This window comes from Rattus norvegicus, chromosome 18 (assembly GCF_021556685.1).
Source record: "Rattus norvegicus strain SHRSP/BbbUtx chromosome 18, alternate assembly SHRSP_T2T, whole genome shotgun sequence".
Classification (NCBI taxonomy): Eukaryota; Metazoa; Chordata; class Mammalia; order Rodentia; family Muridae; genus Rattus; species Rattus norvegicus.
The window spans coordinates 45,110,937-45,133,147 of NC_141551.1; the positions used below are offsets into that span (position 1 = coordinate 45,110,937).

The following is a 22,211-nucleotide window of genomic DNA, read 5'->3' on the forward strand; positions in this document are numbered from 1 at the left end:
ACAGCAGTAAAGCTTGTTTCCTTCCTTCTCCAACTACTTTGACTCCTTGCTCTCCTCTTTCTTTTCCTCTCTACCTTTCTCTCTCCCCACTCCCACCCCACCTCCATTCCTTCCCACCCCTTTGCCTTACTTTTCCCAGCTTTTCCCCTTTCCTTCTCTCTCCAGTTTAACAAAAAAGTCTAAGTAACTGCTTTAGTATTTTCTTGGTAACTTCCAGTGAATCATTTTGCTCATTGGCTATCTTAGACTCTACTACTTTCTATTCAAATACTTAGAAGTTTATTTTTAAGACAGGTTCTCACAGTGTGTTCTAGGCTACCTGGCCTAGAACTCACTTTGCAGATCATGCTGACATTAAACTAAGGGATCTAACTGGCTCTGCCTTTAAAGTTTAGGAATTAAAACTATGTGTCATCATATCCAGCTTGTGAATTTATTACTATGAATATTTATAGAACAGGTACAATATATTACATAAGGTAACAATTCTAGGAGGACCCTGAGAGTCAAACATTCTTATATGTACAGTATCATGTCAGGTTTCAAAAATTATTAATCTTACTCATTTAAGAAAAACCTTTACTTAGTTTGCTTCTGCTTTAATATTTTCCTTTTGGACTCTTTGAAGTTTATTTCTAGAGTTCACATAGGCTCATATCTAAAGTACCCTTCATGATATATATGCTTCTAAAAGACTAAGCCCTTAGCATGAATTGTCTTCCTAAAACAAGAAATAGGTTTGGGATTAATATTTTATTAAACGTAAATGACTTTTATCTTTTCCAAGTCTGTATTCAATGTAACTTTAAGTCACCAGTTAAGCAATTTGCCCTTTCTTCTCTGCATTTCAAGGTTAAGGTTTCAAGTCTTCATTATGAATTTTGTGTACTTGGGCATTGTCTGTAGAAGCCCCAAAGCTATGTGAGCTTTCAGTTGAAATGAAGAAATGAAATAGTTTTGCTTATTGTGTTAAGATATTAAAGAAATAATGTTTAAATCTGGTTATAAAGTACTAGTTTTTTTATATCTGCTTTAAAATGATAAGCTGAGGCTGGAGAGATAGTTCAGTCAATAAAGTGCTTGCTGTGCCTGCATGAAAACTGAGTTCAGTCTCTAGAATGTACATAAAAAGCCAGGTATATTGTAACCACTGCACTGGAGATGGGTATCTGAAGACAAACATGGATTCTTGTGGCTTACAGGCCAGCCTGTTTAACTGTGATTCTAGGCCAGTGGCAGACACTGATTCAAATAACAAGGTAGGTGACATTATTGAAAAATGACACTTGAGGCTTACCCTGACTTCCATTATGTATGTACACATATCTGATACATACCCAGGCATGCAGAGCCACCACATAAGTACATATATTCACACACAGAAAGGAAAACAGTAACATAAATGTTAAGCAAACTTTTGATGTATTATTGATTATATCAACATATAATCTGTGTGTATATATATATATATCAACATATATTCTGTATTTTATCATCATCATCATCCATTCCTGAGACCATTTCTGTGCATGTATATAATGAACTTGGAATATATTCAGCACTGCTCATATATACTATCCTTCCCCTTCTCACTTCTTCCTCATAATTTGTTTGTTTTTATCACAGTAATAGCTTTATTGTAGCAAATCTAGGAATATAGAAAAATTATTATAGAAAACAATGTTTTCTTATTCCTCTAGTTTCCCATTCCCACGCTATAATATAACCTCTTACACTTTCTTCATTTCTGTTTGGTTCTTTTGGGAATGACTTCTATTTCTAAATCCATAGTACAGAATGTATGGAGGGTCAGATCAGGATTCTCAAGGAAAGGAAGGAATATCTGTGAAATCTGTTGTGACATGGAAACCAGTGAGCACAAATGAGAATTATGTTTTTAAAATTCATGTTTCTTCTTGATTCTCTCTGGCTTTCTCCCCATGCATTCCTTTATTGTTTTATTAGCCAAACTTACTCTCTCCATTTCTCTTAGATAAATCATAAAGCCTACATCCTGTTCCTATTCCACTTTAGTTTTAGAATATGTGCTAATATATACAACTGTGTATTGGAAACTTGATTGTAGATTATCAGATAGATATAAATAAAGGCAAAAGTTTATACAAATTTAAATGTCTAAACTTAATCATTTAAATACCTGAACTACCAGTGGAACCACTAACATATAATATCTTAGAGTATTAATATGTCATCCTTTCCTCTCTTCCAAAGTCACATAATCACTACATTAAACTCAGGTTATGGTTTCTTGATATATTGCATGTGCATGATGTAATTTAAAGTTACAAATAATAAATTAAAATTGTAATTATGGCACGCATACTCATTTTGGGAGGTAAGTGAATCTTTTAGCCGTTGGGGAAGAATATTGTTGTGCCTTCATGTGAATTGTTTTCCTATTAGGTAATGCTTATGGTTGAGATCCTTGTTTCTCTATGAGTTAGTATTGATTAAACATTTCTGTAGCCTGTGAATATGTAACTCAGAGATGCAGTAATTGCATGGCATGTGCGGGCCTTGGCTTTGATCACTGGAACCATCCAGATCTGCTTAGAAACTCATAGAATTTTTGCTTTCTATTGCAAATACTGAGAGAATGCTTTCTAACTTTAGAGGTTTGAAAAAGTAAAACAAAGATGGCATTTTCTCTTCTGTGTAATTCTATCTCTCACCCATTTTTCAAGTTATAGTAAGTATAATTTAATTATGGGAGTCAAAATACTAAAATATCTTCCAATAAAGATACTTTAAATGTATAATGAGACCAGTTTGTTCATGAATAGTCTGAACTATGGCACTATTTTTAATTTGTATTTACATTTTGTCACTTTTTTTTTTTTAGATTTATTTTTATGAGTACACGGTAGCTGTCTTCAGACATACCAGAAAAAGGCATCAGATCTCACTATAGATGGTTGTGAACCACCATGTGGTTGCTGGGAATTCAGTATCTTTAGAAGATCCGTCAGTGCTCTTAACTGCTGAGCCATCTTTCCAGCCCTATCTTATCTTATTATTTTTATTTTGTTTTTTAGTGGTTATTGGGTAGTTCACTGGAAGAATATGTGCTTGCATGTTTAACCTTGGGTTCAGCAATCCCTTTCCCCCTAAAGACACAAAGTAAAAGGGTTTGGGAAGTTTTTGTCACAATTGTAACTAAATTGTAGAGGGAATTTTTTTTTTTTTTTTGATAGGCAGATACTACATCTCTTATTCACTACATACAACAGATAAATAGGCATTCAGATAGTTAATGGACGAAATATGGTAAAAGCACAAGTTGCTGTACAAAGCTGTTTTCCCTTCTATCTGCTTTTAAACTGCTCTGTACTTTCATAATCATATTAGTTTTTATATGCTATTTGTAGTTATATTTAGCTTTTATGTAAAGATTGTAATTGGAGATAGTACTTCTAATAATAATTTTTTCTTCATTTCTTTACTAGTTGAAGGAGAAAAACAAAACAAACATATTAGTCCATCAAAAGTGTCTGGCAGAGAATCTTCTCCTGTATCCTCTTCCTCTGTAAATCAGGAGCCACTTGCAGTCAAGGAGAAGTTCATTCCACCTGAACTAAGTATCTGGGATTACTTCATAGCCAAGGTAATAAAACATTACTACATAGAAAAATGTAGTCAAATGGGAGCAAATGGGTTTAAACTAAATGATTAGTTCTTGGTACTTCTAAGTATTTTCCTATGCTAGTTTTAAGTTTTTTAAATTGTTTGAAGATATTCCACAATATAAAATGGAGTCAACACTGAACTATTTTGATCATACATCTAATCAGCTTTATTTTTTTATTTTTATACTCCAGATTTTATTCCCCTCCCAGTCCACCCCCAACCTCCCAGTTCCACATCACATACCTCCTCCCAGGACCCCCCATGTCTACATAAGGATGTCCCCCACCCCACTCACCCCACCAGAGCTCGAAACTTCTTGGGGCCTCCAGTATCTTGAGGGTTAGGTATACCTTCTCTGACTGAACCCAAACCCAGGAGTCCTCTCTTGTATATATGTTGGAGGCCTCACATCAGCTGATGTATGCTACCTAGTTGGTGATCCAATGTCTGAAAGATCTCAGGGGTCCAGGTTAATTAAGACTGCTGGTCCTCCAACTCCTTATTCCTGAGTGACAATGAAGATGTGGTAATTATCTCTACTCCTGAGGACCACAATGGCTTTTGGGGGGTGGGGGGAGGATTGCACCTTCTTGGAGGCAATAGGGAAGGGAAATGGGGTGAGGAATGATGGAAGTGACTGGGAGGAGGCAACGGCTGGAGGTAAATAAAATAATTAATTTAAAAAAAAAAAAAAAGACTGCTGGTCCTCCTACAGGGTTGCCCTCCTCCTCAGCTTTTCCCTAATTCAACCAGAGTGATCAGCAGCTTCTGTTCATTGGTTTGGTGCACGTATCTGCATCTGATTCTTTCAGCTGCTTGTTGGGTCTTTGGAGGACAGTCATGATAGATCCCTTTTTGTGAGCACACCATAGCCTCAGTAATGGTGTCAGATCTTGGAGCCTCCCCTTGAGCTAGATCCCACTTTGGGCCTTTCGCTGTACTTCTTCTTCCTCAGGCTCTTCTCCATTCCCATTCCTGTATTTCTTTCAGACAGGAAGAATTATGGGTCAGAGCTTTGACTGTAGGATAGCAACCGCATCCCTCACTTGATAACCCTGTCTTTCTGCTGGAGGTGGGCTCAGCAAGTTCCCTCTCCTCACTGTAAGGCATTTAATCTAGGGTCCCCCACTTTGAGTCCTGAGAGTCTCACGTCCCAGGTCTCTGGAACATTCTAGAGGGTCTTCCCAACCTCCTTCCTCTTAAGGTCACTTGTTTCCATTCTTTCTGCTAGTTCTCAGGGCTTCAGTCCTTTTCTCCCACCCAATACAAGACCATGTTCCCCTCTCTCCTGACCTTCATCCCCTTTCCCTCCTCTGTCCTTCCCTCCCTTTTCCCTTGTGGTTGCTTTCTTCTCCCTCCCAATTGGAACTGAGATGTCCTCACTTAGACCCTTCAGCTTCTTGACCTTTCTGTACTTTGTTTTCTTTTTTTGGCTAATATCCAGTTATAAGTGAGTATATACCATGCATGTCTTTTGGGTGTGAGTTACCTCACTCAGGATGATATTTTCTAGTTCCATCCATTTACCTGCAAACCTCAGAATATCCTCGTTCTTAAGAGCTGAATAGTATTCCGTTGTGTAAATGAACCACATTTTCTGTATCCATTCTTCTGTTGTGGGACATCTGGTTTGTTTCCAGCTTTTGGCTATCACAAATAAGGCCACTATGAATATAGTGGAATGCGTGCCCCTGTGGCATGGTGGGGCATCTTTTGGGTATATTCCCAAGAGTGGTATTTCTGGTCTTTAGATAGGTCTATTTCCAATTTTCTGAGGAACCTCCAGACTGATTTCCAGAGTGGTTGTACCAGTTTGCAATCCCACCAGCACTGGAGGAGTGTTCCTCTTTTTCCACATCCTTGCCAACATCTGCTGACACCTGAGGTTTTGATCTTAGTCATTCTGACAGGTATAAGGTGGAATCTCAGGATCGTTTTGATTTCTCTGGTCACTAAGGACTTTGAACATTTCTCAGCCATTTGAGATTCCTCTGTTGTGAATTCTTAGTTTAGTTCTATACCTCAATTTTTGATTGGGTTGTCTGGTATCTTGGTGGTTAGCAATAGTGATAAAAACTGAATGGTATTTGTACAGAGACAGGCAATTCGATCAGTGGAATAGAATTGAAGACCCAGAAATAAAACCACATACTTAACGCACACTTGATCTTTGCCAAAGAAGCCAAAAATGTACAATGGGAAAAAGAAAGCATCTTCAGTAAATGGTGCTGGTCTAACTGGCTGTCTGTATCTAGAAAAATGAAAATAGACCCATATTTGTCACCATGCACAAAGCTCAAGTCCAAGTGGATCAAGGACCTTCACATCAAACCAGATACACTGAATCTAATAGACAAGAAAGTAGGAAAGAGCCTTGAACTCATTGGCACAGAGGGAAATTTCCTAAATAGAACTCCAGTGGCTCACGCTCTAAGATCAAGAATTGATAAATGGGACCTCATGAAACTGGAAAGCTTCTGTAAGGCAAAGGACATAGTCAATAAGACAAATCAGCAACATACAGATTGGGAAAAAAAACTTCACTGTCCCCACATCTGATAGAGCATTAACATCCAAAATATATAAAGAGAACTCAGCAAGCTAAACACCAAAACAAAAAACATGTAACCAGCTTTTAAGGCAGTATATATATTATACACATTAGTACTCTTCATTTCAAACTAAAGTAAGATTAAAAGAGTAGGTAGTTGACATCTTAATATTATATACTTAATAGTGGCCAAGAATCAAGGAGTCAGGGTGTTCTGATCATCTGTTATCCCTATTCAGTTTCTGTTTTTCTTTTCAATCTTTTTTCCTTCAGTCTTGACAATCAAACGTAGAACCTCATGTAAGCCTTGTACCACTAAATCCATGGTACGTCGTTTATTTTAATAGTGATACCATCCTGCGTTTACTAGTATTTAGTTAAATAAAATTATTATCTCAAGTTTAATTTTCTACACTAAATTATACATTTGTAATTGCATAAAATGCAAACTCTTCCCTCCACACATCACTGTGTGATGTCAGATGCATGCTGTGATAAGTGAACAGTCACCTCACTCCTTTCCAAGTCCGTCAGTGATTGATCATTTAGTGCCTGTGATTCATCTCACACACAGATAACATAGCATGTAGTTATTTTGATTTCTTGTCTCCCATAAGATATTTTACAATCTAAAGAGGGAATAGGCAACAAAAATGAAAGACATAAAAACACAGTCCTGAAAAGTAATAGTACTAAAAAGTCATCTCAAACTATATATAAGTGAAGTGATAGAAAAGCTAATTGTTAATAGTAACATTGGTGCTATTTCAAAGTTATGCACATGCAAATAGAAATTTAGTAAAGCTAAGCATAACATGAGTATAGAAGGTAGTTTTGAAGAAAGGATGAAAATATTTCCGATGTTAAAAATTTTACATTAAAGATATAATATTTAAAATGTAAAAGAGTATACTGGAGTGATTGCTCAGGGGTTTACTGACTGCTCTTCCAGAGGTCCTGAGTTCACAACCATTTGTGATCTAATACCCTGTTATGGTGTGTCTGAAGACAACTATAGTGTACTCATAATAAACAAATATTTTAAAAAAATATATAAAAGAGTGAAACAACAAGTTTATCAGTTTTCCAGTATACAGAAAAAATTCGTTTCATGCCATGATTTACCTAAAAATAATGCAAGTACTTTTTGAACTACAACTAGTAAATTTAAATGAACAAAAGTCTGTGATCACAATGTAACTAATATTTTAAGTATTCTAAGTCAGTTTTGGTTTTACTGGTTTCTGTATTTCCCAATACATAGATAGCCAAAAGTAAGGTTTCTCATTTCTATTTTTTTATGTTATTTCCTTTAATATATCTTTAATAATTTAAAGTTGAGGTTTCATTGTTTTAAAAGATACCTTCATGTTAAATAATATTAATTATACCTTTTAGTAGTACATTTTTTTGTATATGTATGTATGTGTGTGTGCATATCTCTGTGCAGGTATGCATGCATGTGTATGGGGATACAGAGAATAACATTGGGTGTCATTCTTCAGGTGTTATAAACCTTATTTCTGAGACAAGGAATCTCTCCCTATCCTGGACATGGCAAAGTAGGCTAGGCTTGCTGGACTTTAAGTCTGGGGATCTACCTGTCTCTGCTTCTCTAGTGCTAAGATACGTACCACAATACCTGACCTGTTTTTACATTGGTTCTGAATTTGGCTCCTTGTACTTATGTAGGAAGCAACTTAATAAAACCGAGTTATTGCCCCAGCCTCCAACTGTACACATTTTTCGAAGCTGTATGTTTAAGTGTTACAGCCTGAATGGGAAAGGTATTCTGGCATTCGGGAACAAAGCAATACAACAAAGTCACATTGCACAACAAACCTCACACAAGACATTTATTGGGAGGGAAAAACCCAGGAGGATGGCTGCTTCTGCTCAGGAGAGAAGCCACAGAGAACTGGGCTGAACACATGGTTTATATAGGGTTTCTTGGAAGGCAGGGATGCTTTCAGCGTGGCTGGAGAGTAGAGGGATTATGTGGCCCGATTTTAGGGCAAGCTCAAGGATTGGTGGGATCTTTTTTCCCTGTAGAACAGATCCTGGCCACTCTCCCCCTTGGGGCTGGAAAAGTACTTTACATCCTTCCCGGCTGCTTGAGTTGGTGTGAATGGTTGGCAATATTTCTTTTTTAACATGTTAAGATAAATATAGCTCTGTCGAATTACTTTTTTAAAATGTCTCCATATAATGTATAAAAATCATCTTGTGTCTCAATTTTTAGGGAAACACTATACAGCTTATACAGTCAGTTATAGTAGAATATGTAAGAAACATTTGAACAGATTTGCAGTGGCCCCACTAAAACATGTGAGGACTGTGAGATGGCTCAATGGATGCTAATGCTTACTGCTTGTGGTGGTAGGCTCGTAGGGAGTAGCATTATTTGAAAGTATTAGAACATGCAGCCTTGTTAGAGTAGGTATGCACTGTTGGAGTAAGTGTATCACTGGGTGGACTTTTAGGTTTAAGCTCAAGCCAGGTCCAGTGACTCTTCCTGCTTCCTGTGGATCCAGATGTAAAACTCTCATCTACCACTCTTGGCCGCAGCACCATACTTGCCTGCAAACATGCTTCCTGCCTTGATAATAATAAGCCTTAAATGTTTCCGTCAGAAGAGTTACCATGGTCATGGTGTTTCTTCACAGCAGTAGAAACTCAAAACTAAACCTAAGTTTAATTCCAGCATTCATGTCAGAGAGTTTACCACCTGTTAACTCCTGGGAATCCAGCACTTTCTTCTGCCTCTGGAGGCACGTGCATATATGTAGCACATCCACATATATTTATATACATGTACACACTATCTTAGTCAGTGTTCTATTCCTGTGAAGAATCACCATGACACCAACTCTTATAAAAGAAAACACTTAATTGGTGTCTTGCTTACAGTTCAGAGGTTTAGTCTACTGTCCATGGCAGGGAGCAAGGCAGCATGGTGCAAGGAACAGAGAGTTCTGTATCCACATCTTTGGCAACAGAAGACAGAGCCACTGGGCCAGACTTGGGCATTTGAAACCTCAAAGCCCATACCCAGGGACACATTTACTACAAGGCCACACCTCCTAATCCTGTCTAAACATTCAAATTTATGAGCCTAAGGGAGCCTAACCACCATACATATAAAAATCTTTCTTTTAAAAGACTTAAGAAAGGAAACAAAACATATGATGGAAGAATCCTCGTGTTCTTCAGAGCTATGTGGATTCCTTAATCTACCCTACCTAAAAGCCAGGCATATATAAGTTATATATGTATATAACTTGATAACCTGGGATAGCTGCTCCCGGGGTCTTATTAGTGAGCCAGTATAGCTGAAATCATGAGCTCTAGATTCAGTGAGGGAATCTGTCTCATAAATTAAGGTGGGGGGTTGGGGATTTAGCTCAGTGGTAGAGCACTTGCCTAGCAAGCACAAGGCCCTGAGTTCGGTCCCCAGCTCCGAAAAAAAGAAAAAAGAAAAAGAAAAAAAAAAATGAAGGTGGAAGACAATGATTAAGCACCTAGCTGTGACCTTGCCCCACACATGCATGCCCACACACACACACACAAGCAAATGCTTTTAAGCCAAAAGAACACATTTTATGAGAAGCCTTTAATTTCACAGTTAATATTTCAGTTATGGATCTCAGTGAATGGATAAGGTTACATATTTTACTTCTGTGATTGGTTAATGCTTACAGTGTGTTAATGTAGCATAGTGCATTCCCAGCTGCTTTAACCATTTGTTTTGACAAATACTTTTAAAGGTCATGTAATGTTTTTATTTTCTTCCTAGTTATTAACATTGTTTTTAGAAATTCTGTTCATTGCCTAGGAAGCGCAAGGCCCTGGGTTCAGTCCCCAGCTCCAAAAAAAGGAACCAAAAAAAAAAAAAAAAGAAATTCTGTTCAGTGATCAGCAGTCCTGTACTACTGTACTGAATAGGGGCTATGTCTTCTGCTTTTTTATGTTAATTGTTAAATCCCTCACATTTTCAACTTTTGGATATTTTCTAAACTACCTCATAGTAATTGACTTTGACCTAATCTCTGATGCTCCCACTCCAACTGGCCTGTTAAGCTTCATGCTTCAGATAATTTAGGAAATTCTCTCTCTTCCTCTCTGTCTTTATTTGATATTCAGTTTTGGAGAATTGTTTTCTCTATATTATGGGATTATTGTTGAGTCAGACTTTATTAACCCCATTATATTATTTTTTGGCTGGTAGCTTTTTCTCCTTTAGGTTTCATTTAAATGGCACTTTGCCAAAGAGGCCTTCTATGGTCTGTCAGCTTTTACTTTTCTCCATCTTTACTTTTTTCTTTGTAACACAAGATATAAATTTTACTTAATTTTTTTAGTTACTTGCCTGTCTTTACCCTTAAAAATGTAAAGCTCTTATGATACCATTGGCTGTAAGTCGTCTAAACACTGGTTTATCAAGCCAATTTATTCTGGTAGACGCCTGTGTTTCCCAGCACTTGAGAGGTTGAAGTAGGTAGATTACAAGTCAAAGACTAACCTGAGCTGCTTAGGAAGACCTTGACAGAGGAATGCAGGGTGGATTAGTAGACTTTTGGGGCACATTCTGAAGAATTTTTTTTGTTTATTGAGTGAATAAATAAAATTATATCAAAGATATACTGTGGTAAATAATAGGTACTTTTCTTACAGTGAAATGTCCACAAATGGGATGATGAATTATATGTTTGAATGCATCATATCAGATATGTGGATGATAGTGTATATAATTTTTCTTTCAGCCTTTTCTACCGCCTTCCCAAAGTAGAGCAGAGTATGATTCTGAGGAGAGTCTAGAAAGTGATGATGATAATGATGATGATGATGATGATGATGACGACGACAACGATGATGATACTTTGCCTTCTGATCTCCAACTCCATGAGCATTCAAATTCAAATTCATTCAGGTACTGAATATTGTGTTTTAAGCTTCTTTTAGAAAATCACTTTGGCTTACATCAATATTTTTAAAGTAGCATATGGAATAGCGCACTGATTTATTACACACTTTTTAATTGAAATTGTCAAATTCTTTTCTTCAGCAATATATTTTCAATTAACTTTTGATTATCTCTTGGTAAATCATTATAATTTGTAGCAAGTTGTACAAATCCTTTCCTGTTATGTTCTGATTTGGACCTGTAAGGTAAATCTTAAGACTTTAACTGTAAACATCAAATGCCTGTTTAGTAGATTTCTAGTTCTAGAAGATATCTTTAAAAAAACTTCTCTGATTATAAAAATCTTTTAAGTATTCACTATACTCAAAAGTATTTTGAATGGTTCACTGGCTTAAGACGTGGCATATTAATGATGAGTTAACAGTGGTTTGAAAAGAAATAAGCAGAGTTCTGGACTAGTAAATCTTTATTGAAAAAAATTAAGAGAGTTTTGCTTGCTAGTGCCTTTTTTTCCTCTTGAGTTATAAACATATGTATGACTCAGAAGCCAAGTTGTATAACCCACCAGTTTAAAAAGGAACGTATGCAACAGCTGGACTGGACTGGAGCTGGAGCTCTGCTGCACAGCACTTGTCTTAGATGGTGAAGCCCTGGGCTTAATCCTCATGATTGGAAAAATGGAAGGGCCAGGGAAGGTGGCCAGAAATCCAATAGGGATTTCTTTAAGGAAGACATACAGATGACTGATAAACACTGGGAAAATACTCTGCTTATTAGGGAAAGGTTAATGAAAACCGCAGTGGGAAGGTCTTACACCCATTTAGGTAGGTACTACAAAAATAACTAAATGATAGTATTGACCAATATGGAAAGAAATTAGAGCCTTTGTGTTCTTTTGGTCAGACTGTAAAATGGTGCAGCCACTTTGGAAAACGATAATGTGGCTTCTTTAAAACTTTTTTTTTTTTTTTTTTTTTTTTTTGGTTCTTTTTTTCGGAGCTGGGGACCGAACCCAGGGCTTTGCGCTTCCTAGGCAAGCGCTCTACCACTGAGCTAAATCCCCAACCCCTTCTTTAAAATTTTTATACTACTGTATAAAATGGTAGTTCTACTTTTGTATATATACCAAAAGAATTGAAAATAAGGGGGCTGGAGAGATGGCTCAGCGGTTAAGAGCACCCGGCTGCTCTTCCAAAGGTCATGAGTTCAATTCCCAGCAACCACATGGTGGCTCACAACCATCTGTAACGAGATCTGATGCCCTATTCTGGTGTGTCTGAAGACAGCTACAGTGTACTCATATATAATAAATGAATAAATAAATCTTTAAAAAAAAAAAAAAGAATTGAAAATAAGAGCTCGAACATGTGATTGTACATCTAATTGATAGCAGCTTAGAGGCCAGTGGATCAAAGCAATTCAAGTGTCTGAGAGGGTGACTGAATAAGCAAAATGTGTTATGTACATAATTAGAAAATTATTTTACAAAGCAAGAGAATTCTGATTTATGCTACAACACAGATGAATTTTGAGGACATTATACAAAGAAAAGTAAAATAGTGTATGATTCTACTTTATAAAATGCATTAAAATAGTCAAATTCATAGAAATTGAGAGAGAAGTGAAAAGTGTATAGTTGGGTTGTTTGTTTGTTTGTTTGTTTGTTTGTTTGTTTGTTTTGTGTTGTTTTAACAGTTTTGTTCCCCCATGAAAACTTGTGGAGAATGATGGGGGCGATGGTTCCAAAACAGTGTGAGCATGCTGTTGTTGAACATGCTAAACTGCTAAACTTTACAGTGTGTGCATTTTGCACATTTGAAAATTTAAAGCTAGTACCATAAGTCATAAACATGATCTACTCCAAATTAAAGATGGAGAAATAATATTTAGTTGAACTGCGCCTCATATTTCTTGTTTCTGCTCAGTTTTCTCTGGCACTGTAAAGATGGCCATTTTTACTAGTCCCTATGTCCTTCTGATTACAGAAATAAGGTACTTATTTCTTACATAGACGACAGCACAATCATATATGATGCCCTGAAGCTTGCTGTTCAATTACTATTACACACTGTAGTGTTATCAATATTAGTTCTTCATTTTTATAGTTACCTTAAAATTCCATCCTTCAAAACTGTCGTTATTCTGACAGGTGTTTAGGTTATTTTCACTGTTTTGGATAATGCTGACATGAATTATTAGTTATATGTATGTATTATTTAAGTTTTACAGATGTATATCATTGAACTAATTCCTGTTAGAAAATTGTTGTGTTAAAGGATGGTATCATTTCTAGATCTCATGTAAATCTTTAATGGGGAAATTTTTTATTTTTAGTTGGTCATTGATGAGATTGGCTATGGTCCAGTTGGTGCTCAACAATTTGAAGACTTTCTATCCCTTTGCAGGTCATGATCTTGCAGGTAATAAACATCTTAGCATGACTCAATGCCAACTGTTATTCTTTTTTTTTTTAAACATTTATTTATTTATTATGTATATATCATACAGCTTTCTGCCTACATGTATGCAACTACAGGCCAGAAGAGGGTACCAGACCTGATTATAGGTGGTTGTGAGCCACCATGTGGTTGCTGGGAATTGAACTCAGGACCTCTGGAAGAGCAGACAGTGCTCTTAACCTCTGAGCCATCTCTCCAGCCCCCAACTGTTATTCTTTATGTGTATTATAAATAAATAAAAAGCATAAATGAGTTCCTGTAGTAAAGAATTCACTTCTTTCTGGTATAAAATATTTTTAAATGTTCTTCGCATACCTGCTGAGGAGGGAAATGTTTGCGAAATCAGAGGTTCTGAACCTGATATTATTATCTTGAGACTGTATCTATACCTGGGACTTAATACTAAACCTACAAACCTTCAAAAACAGTGATGAGTTCCACAGTAGGAGATGGTTGTACAGAAAATAAAGGAATGTGCTCTGATGCAAGATGCTTCAGCCATGAACTGAGGTTTTTCATACACTAAAATATCAGTTTAATAATAAAAATGTTGTGACTGCATTGGAATAATAGAGGAAGGACTTACCCTATTGTAATAAATCAGGTAATTTTCAGAATTATAAATCAAGACCATTAGTAAGTGTTGGTAGATAAACAAAAATAGTTAAATTAGTGCTTCATTTCATGGTAAGGATTATATAACTTTGCTCATTATTTTCATTTTAAGCAAAATTGCCAAATGATAATTGTCTTATTTCAAAGATTAAAGCACTTGATTTTTCTTCCATAAACATTTTCATAATCTTCAAAAACATTTTCATATGAAATTAAATTCCTAAGTAATAATGTTGAAATAGTCATAGTTTTATGACATTTTATATTCAAAATACCAGTTTCTGTGTCCACATAATCTGTTAAAATTTTATTAATATCCCTTGCTTTCTGAGAGGCATTTTACTGTAGATTGTAACCATTTATCAATTATGTTTTTGTTTTTTAGAACTACCAGTTAGTTCACCTCTTTGTCATGCGGTTCTAAAAACTCTTCAGTGCTGGGAACAAGTTCTTCTCCGGCGACTTGAAATTCATGGTGGACCACCTCAAAACTATATTTCAAGTCACACTTCTGAAGAGAATGTGTCTGCAGGCCCTGCAATACTCCGTCACAAAGCTTTACTAGAACCTACAAACACTCCTTTCAAGTAGGTTTCACCATGGATATTGTTTTGTCGTTGCTCTTACTGTTTTGGCAAAAAGAAAAAATAATAGTTTTGGAGAATCAGGCTGTCCTTGGGTAGTATTTAGAGAAAAAAATATTTATAGCCCATGCTTAACATTTTGTTCTAGGAATATGTTAGTGTCTTTGGTATATACTTGTGATTCTCAAAGGTTGTCAACCATATCTGTTGAAGGTCCCGATAGTAAGTATTCTAGGCTTTTTAGCATTGCAGAGTGAAAGCAACCACACAGAATATGTAACAAAAGAGGCTTGGCTATGAGCTGGTAAACTTGAGTTTTTGAAAATATGGGACAGACTAGTAGATACAGCTTGAGGAGTGTACTGTTTTAACTCCGATTCTGCAACAGAATAATAGCTATTCAGCAGCTGTTTTACTATCCACGAAAAGAAAACAATTGACCTATAGGTAAGTTTATATAATAATTGCTTTATCTAGAAAATGTTTCCCTGAATAAATGTTTACTTAACAGTGTATTTAGTGTCATCATTTTCGTTCTTGCAGACACACTTTTGGCCAGGAACATGAAAGTTATAGATTTACTGCATCCATAAAAGACTCTTTTTTTTTTTTTCTCGGAGCTGGGGACCGAACCCAGGGCCTTGTGCTTGCTAGGCAAGCGCTCTACCACTGAGCCAAATCCCCAACCCCCCCATTTTTTAAAAACAAACAAGCAAGCAAGCAAACGCTCTGATTCTAGGTGTCTTCTATGAAGCACAACTTTTTTTTTAATTCTTTGTCCTTAGTTCAAGGCTCAACAAATTATGACCTACCCCTCTAACCAAATTCACCCCTCTTCCTGTTTTTGTCAGTAAAATTTTATTAGCTAATAGCTATAAATAACATTTTCATATTAGGATAAAACATAGAATAATCTTTATAGTGTCAGTAAATGCTTGAATAAGTATCTCTAGTGCAGAATCTAGAATGTTCTAAAACTTAAAGCATTTTGGATGTCATATCATCACTTAAAAAATATTAACTTTTAGCCAAGCATGATAGTGCATACACTAATGAGGCAGACATAAAATAAGTGAGTCTTTGTGAGTTGGAGGTCATCCTGGCCTACATAGTGAGTTCCAGTCCTACCATATTTGAGACACTGCTTTCCCACCATAGTGAAAAACTAATAGGAACCATATTGTCCACTAATCCTAAAGTATCAGTTATATGATCCTTTGTGAAAAAGCTTTTTGGCTGCTTTCCTAGGTCATGGGGTGTGATCCTAGCCAATTTATTCTAATAAACACTCAAATAGTTGTAAGGAATTGTGAAGTTAATCAGAAATTTTTGAGGTAAATAATTAATGTACTGTACCTATATATAGATCCAAAAATCATCTCGCACTGTCTGTGAAGAGGCTTTGGCAGTACTTGGTAAAGCAGGAAGAAATTCAAGAAACTTTTATCAGAAATATATTCACAAAGAAACGATGTCTAAATGAGGTTTGTATATGTTAAAACTTTACTATTTTATACTAAAGCTTCATAGTATTCTTAACCAAAAAAAAAAAAATTGAACTTTGCAGATCTTTTTTGAAAATCCATGTGATATCATAAACTTTAATTAATGTTTAGAAAAGTATGTTAAAAGGGAAGGAACAATATTTTTGCATCATGCTCTTGGAGCTTTTTTCTCTGAAGTAGATATTGAAATCAGAGTCTGATTCTTGTGTGTCATGTTTTACATTTTATGACCAGAATCTTAAGAGATATTTCCTATGATTTTCATATGATAATAGTTAAGAGAAGTCTATCTTAGAGTTAGTTGAAACTGATTTACCTACTGGAAACATTTTGAATATGAATATTTTTTCCTTCTGTGAATTATATATCAATAAAAGAAATTTTGCAAAACTAAAGTAGTTTATAATTAAACTGGAATAGTGTGATTATATCTTGAAAATATCATTACAATGGGTTGGGTTTTCTTTTTTCTTTTTCTTTTTCTTTTTTTCTTTTTGAGGGGGTTATTTAGTTCAGTGCTACTAAAACTATATTGATAACAAGATCTTACCATCTTTGTAGAAATGAACATCATTTTTCCTTTCTTCATACAAAATGTTTGCAGCTCATAATTACTAGGTGAACCTAAATAGTAGACATAGTTATATTCAGCTAGTTATTCCTTTGGAGTAATTAACAAAGTTAATTAATAAATGATAGATGGTCTCTGGGCCACGTTCTGAGTAATAAGTAATTAGTCTGAAAATAAACTTTGTACTGGTTTTGACGTGGGAAGAAAGACCAAAGCCATTTTTCTGGAAAGATAAAATAGAAGACCTTCACAATAGACAAGCAAAAAATATATATATATATAATATATCATCAAACATTAGCAAAAGGAAACTTTCATATGTAATAGCATTTTAAGTACTGAGTTGTTTATTTGAATATTTTTTTTTGAAATTATAAATGTAATTACATCATGTTCCTCTCCCATAGTAACAAATTGTGATAAACAACTGGATGGATATGTTGTTACTATTTGCTGTGACCATGCCACAGAAAAGAATACATAGCACTTTTGCTAATTTGGAATTTAAAAATGAATACTTTGATGGCATATTAAAATCTAGGCAGGCATGAATGCTGTTTACTTATTAATATACCTGTGGAAATGTTGCTATATATTTAGTATGTGAATGTCACTAAAACAGGTCAAGAAAATGGAACAATACAGTTAACAGTGAATACGCTTAGACAAGACTGTATGACTGATTAAACTGTTTGGTAGAGAGGTATATTTTTTTAATATATTTTTCTAAAATGAATTATAATTTATGGCTTTCTTATATAGTCTATAAGGATACTGCTACATTGTCCTAGGTCTTACATATTCACTCAGCTTGTTGCTTTCTCGGTAGTGTGCCTTTTAACATGCATATGCCCACTGGATTGTCGTGGTGACTTAGCATAGTGAAACAGAGTGGTACAACTCTGCCATATTATAGAAGAATAGCAGTTAATAAGTAAACTTGCACATTTTAATCTATTTTTTGTTATGGGTGTGGAGTTAACATTTGGTTTAATGTTTAATACAATATTGACATTTTAAAATTTGTAACAAATGTTATGCATTTTCATGTTGTATTGAGCCCACAACTAAGTAGTCATTGCTGTATTCTGTGTCAGAGGGAGGATTATGGAACAGAGTTTTAATCATAGCTTTGTTTGAAGCTTCATGATACCTTCTGAAAAATTAAAAACTGCTTTTATTGCAGTTTTTTAATCAAAAGCATGAACACAAGTTTTAAATAACAGCTTTTGTAATAGCAGTAAGCTAAGCATTTTTCTGAAGTTTGTTAATCTACAAGGCAACTGTTTAAGTTCTTTGCAATGTTTTTAGAATAAATAACTTAAACACTAGCCCAGTTGTTCAAAGTTTTGAGAAATTTGTCGTGTTTGTTTCGTGAAGGAAAATGAATTTATTTACAGTTGGCTAACTGGAAGCAGGGGTGGCTAATGTTCTTCCCATGCCACCTTTCACTATTTTGTAATTTATAGGAAGCCTGGTACAAAAACTAACAAATTTAGCTGTGAAGCAGGCTAGCTAGACCTTTTCTAGGGTGGAGAAGGATGGAAGGAGAGATAAGCGGGTCAAGGACCCTGACCCAGGTTGTCTCACTGTCTCCCATTTCTCATTCTCTGCTACACACATGAGTTCTTTGTCAAGTCTGGGCTAAGGAGAAAATGAGGTTTTGAAAGATCCCCCTTTTATGAAAAAACAAAAAGAAAAGACCTTGGTTTTATGGGATGTAGTAGAATTGTACTCACTTCCCATTCTGGGCTTGGCAGTAAGAGTTTGTTTTTCCCTTGTAGTTTTTTTTTTTCTTTTTTTTTTTTTCCTTTTTTTCTTCTTTTTTTCTTTTTTCTTTTTTTCGGAGCTGGGGACTGAACCCAGGGCCTGCTCTACCGCTGAGCTAAATCCCCAACCCCTCCCTTGTAGTTTTATTGCTGACCATGATATTCCTAAAGAGGTTTTAATGAAGAAATATGAAAAACAATAAAAAACATAGGTTGGATAGAGCTAAATAAGTCTTAAATTTATACAGTTGATAGAAAATGAATTAATCCTTGCCAGCAGTTAAGTTGCCTGTTTTCGGTATTCATAAAATTGCCTGTTGTATATTATTTATATTAAAATGATCTTTAAAGTCATTGTGAATTTAGTACTCAGAAGACTGATAAATAGCATGTTCTGTATTTTGGTGCCGCTATTTTTTTTTATTCCTTTATGTGATTGAAACTGAAATTTTACCATTTTATCTGACTTCATTTCTTTATCATATCTTAAAATTCTTATGTATCTTAGAGCTTTTCTTTTCCAGTGTAATGTAGTTTATTGAACATTCTTTTAGTTCTTAACTAAAATTTCTTCCAAAGTGGTTGTGTTTATTTTTAGATATTAATTACACGTGGTTTGAGGTAAGCTATAGAAGCCATTCCCAACAAAAGTTGGATTTAACAATTAACATCTTTGCTCTTTATCAGTTATATTTATTTTCTGAGAACTTAAAAATTCCTGACTGAACTTTTTTTTAACCAGTACTAATGTCGCCATTAAGTGAGGCTGTATGCCTCTAAGCAAGTTATCAACTGTGCCTGGCAACATGAATAGGAGAATCTGAAAGGTAGAAATTGGAATTTTCTATTTAGGATATTTTCTGGAGGAATTACATGTCGTGGAAGTAATACAGTAGCGTTTAAGACAATAGATTGACTTCGATTTTTAGTTGACCCCATAAACTCTGAATTTACATATATAAAGTACCTTAGATAAAATGTTTTAATGTCAACATTATAAAACAAATGAGTAAGAAAAATGTTCAGTGAAATAAAATAATAGTGTTAGATAAGGAATTTTGAGCCTTCACGATTTCTTACTCTCTAACCATACATTCTCCAGCATATATTTCTTTTTTAACATATGAAATTTTAAAAGATATTATTTCCATATTCTATTTTAGTAATTTGGTTACAAATATAAGTTTAAAAAATACCTCAGTGTTTTGCCTGTTACGTCTCATCTTTACTCTTTGACATGTGATTATTCTTTCTTAATGAAGTCATTAGAGGACAGCAGTGAAACTATCAAAAATTCTATGATGGAGGAGCCAAACATCAATAAGGTACATTAATGTCATTCAACTGAAATTAAAAATTGCATTCTTAATCAGAACAAGAAGAGATTTGCATTTTGATTTTCAACTGGACTTGGTTTCCAATGGAATGAGATTCATCCCCTCAACTTACTGTTTTATCTTATCAACTTAAATGTTGCAATCATAAAAATTAGCTCTCTTTTGTTAACTAAAAGAATGCAGTTTTAAACAGAGTTGAATGTTCCCTGTGTTGGCTACAGATTTTCCTGAATAAATACCTCTGAAGTTTTGGAAATGTAATTATATCAGAGGTATATAAAGTCCAGTAGCATTGTCCTGTGTTTGTGAGTACTTGAAAATCACACTTCTCTCTTATTTGAAAAATAAAGCAATTACTATTGTATAGTATTTATTTTACTCTGAAGAATAGTATATAACACAAATGCCTTGTGCATTTTAAGTACCTAAGTTCTTAAAATTAAAGCAGAGAAGATAAGAATTTGTACAATCATAAATAACTCCTGCAACATTCAGATATGACTCTTATGTTGATTTTTAACTCATCCATCCTACTCAGACTCAGAAATTGTAGGACAACCGTGCATCATTAATTTCAGGGGGAAATTTTTCTCAAAAGAATTTTTTTAAGGACACTAATTCACACGGTTTTCCAAAGGAATTTATGAAATAGACTAATTCAATGCAACTAATAAAAGATTGATTTGATATCAAGTGTTTATTATATCTAAAACTGGTAAAGTAAATGTTTGCATACTTTAAATTTTCTAATGATTTGTATTTTGAAAGAATATGATTCAAAATTTATTTAGGTAACTCTTTTCTTGCTTAGATAATGATACTAAATAATGTCTCTAGCATTGGGAATTTTTTTTCAAATATTTTTATTTTGATACTTTAGATAAAATACTTGTTTTCTTGACATATTTCTAAAGACTTATCTGTGCTGCCAAAATACAGTTATTGCATGATTGGCCTCATAGCTGTTTCAGCCAGTATTTTCAAGCAAATTCTGCTATACATTTTAGAAAACGTCTTTAGGAAAATATGAAAATGACACAAAAATTTCAGAAAGTGTCTTATATTTTATCTGACAGGAGATTGCAAATTAAAGGTACTTTGTGATTCTATCTGACCACAGTCAGCATAACCATCAAGAATATAAAGCTATTGTTTATATTTATTTCTATTCTTTATATAACAAATGCTGGCAACAGTGTGGGCAGAGAGGAGACCTACATATGGCTGATGGGGGTATAAACTGGCACGTCCACTATGGAAATAATATGGAGTTTCCCCCAGAAAAACTAAAAATAGACTTCACCTACCCAGATATTCCACTTCTGGGTGCTTCCCTAAGGACTCTTAAGTCAACACCCCACAGAAATACGAGCTCATCCTTGTTTATTTCCACACTCTTCACAATACATACGAAATGGAGCCAGCCTAGGTTTCTGTGGTACATGTACAAAATGGAAGGAACTAGAAATCATTATGTTAAGCAAAGTAAGCCAGACTTAGACAAATATCATGTTTCTTTATGTGAGCCTGTGTGTGTGTGTGTGTGTGTGTGTGTGTGTGTGTGTGTGTGTGTGTGTGTGTGTGTGTGTGTGTTTGTGTGTGTTAGGTCACAAAAGAGGGGGACTATGAGAGGGCAGACAAACATCTTAAATGAGAAAATGGGGCAAAGATATGTTTATGTGATTGAATAAACCTCTTTTTCATCCCAGAAAGGATACCGTAACAGACCAGAGAAATAGGTCCACCCAAGTCTGCATTGGCAAAACTTTGAGTTTATTAAGGTTATTTGAATGAGCATATGTGATTCAAAAGCAACTACATAGCTGAAAAAAGTGTTTCTCAAATGAGTGATACTCACAAAACATGCATCCCTGCGGCTCTCTGCCCAATTTACTATCCTCACTGATGGCCTTCTTTGGCCTAGGTATTCTTTACTACTATTAAAACTTGGAAGAGGTTTCTTGTAACTCTTAAGTTTCTTAGGCCTTGAATATTTCATGAGCTTCCTAAATCTCTATAAGTTTTGTTCGTTTCTTGAAAATCTCAAGCGTCTCTCTGCTTTTGTCTAGGCTGAAATGCTTCAATGTAAAGAAGTAGTTAGATAAGAAAGAATAGTGGGAATATCTGTGACATAGAGGAAAGACACCAACAGAAGAGGATCAGGAGTGGAGAGGGTAGTATGAGAGGGAGATGAATTAGAACAAAGAAGAGTAACACACACATGAAAATGTTATAAGGGAACTTCAAA

At 35.0% G+C, this 22,211-nt stretch overlaps 1 protein-coding gene across 9 annotated transcripts in view; it reads left to right on the plus strand.

Annotated features, from left to right (window-relative positions):
• The window catches only part of Dmxl1 (Dmx-like 1), a 171,435-nt gene that overhangs the window by 103,904 nt on the left and 45,320 nt on the right, over positions 1-22,211 (plus strand). For 5 of the 9 annotated variants that reach the window (XM_087592831.1, XM_087592835.1, XM_087592838.1 and 2 more), the window contains 6 exons: positions 3,468-3,625; positions 10,963-11,129; positions 13,458-13,543; positions 14,583-14,784; positions 16,148-16,265; positions 19,889-19,951. In XM_087592831.1, coding sequence (XP_087448957.1) covers positions 3,468-3,625; positions 10,963-11,129; positions 13,458-13,543; positions 14,583-14,784; positions 16,148-16,265; positions 19,889-19,951 — 794 coding nt within the window. 9 annotated transcript variants of the gene reach the window in all.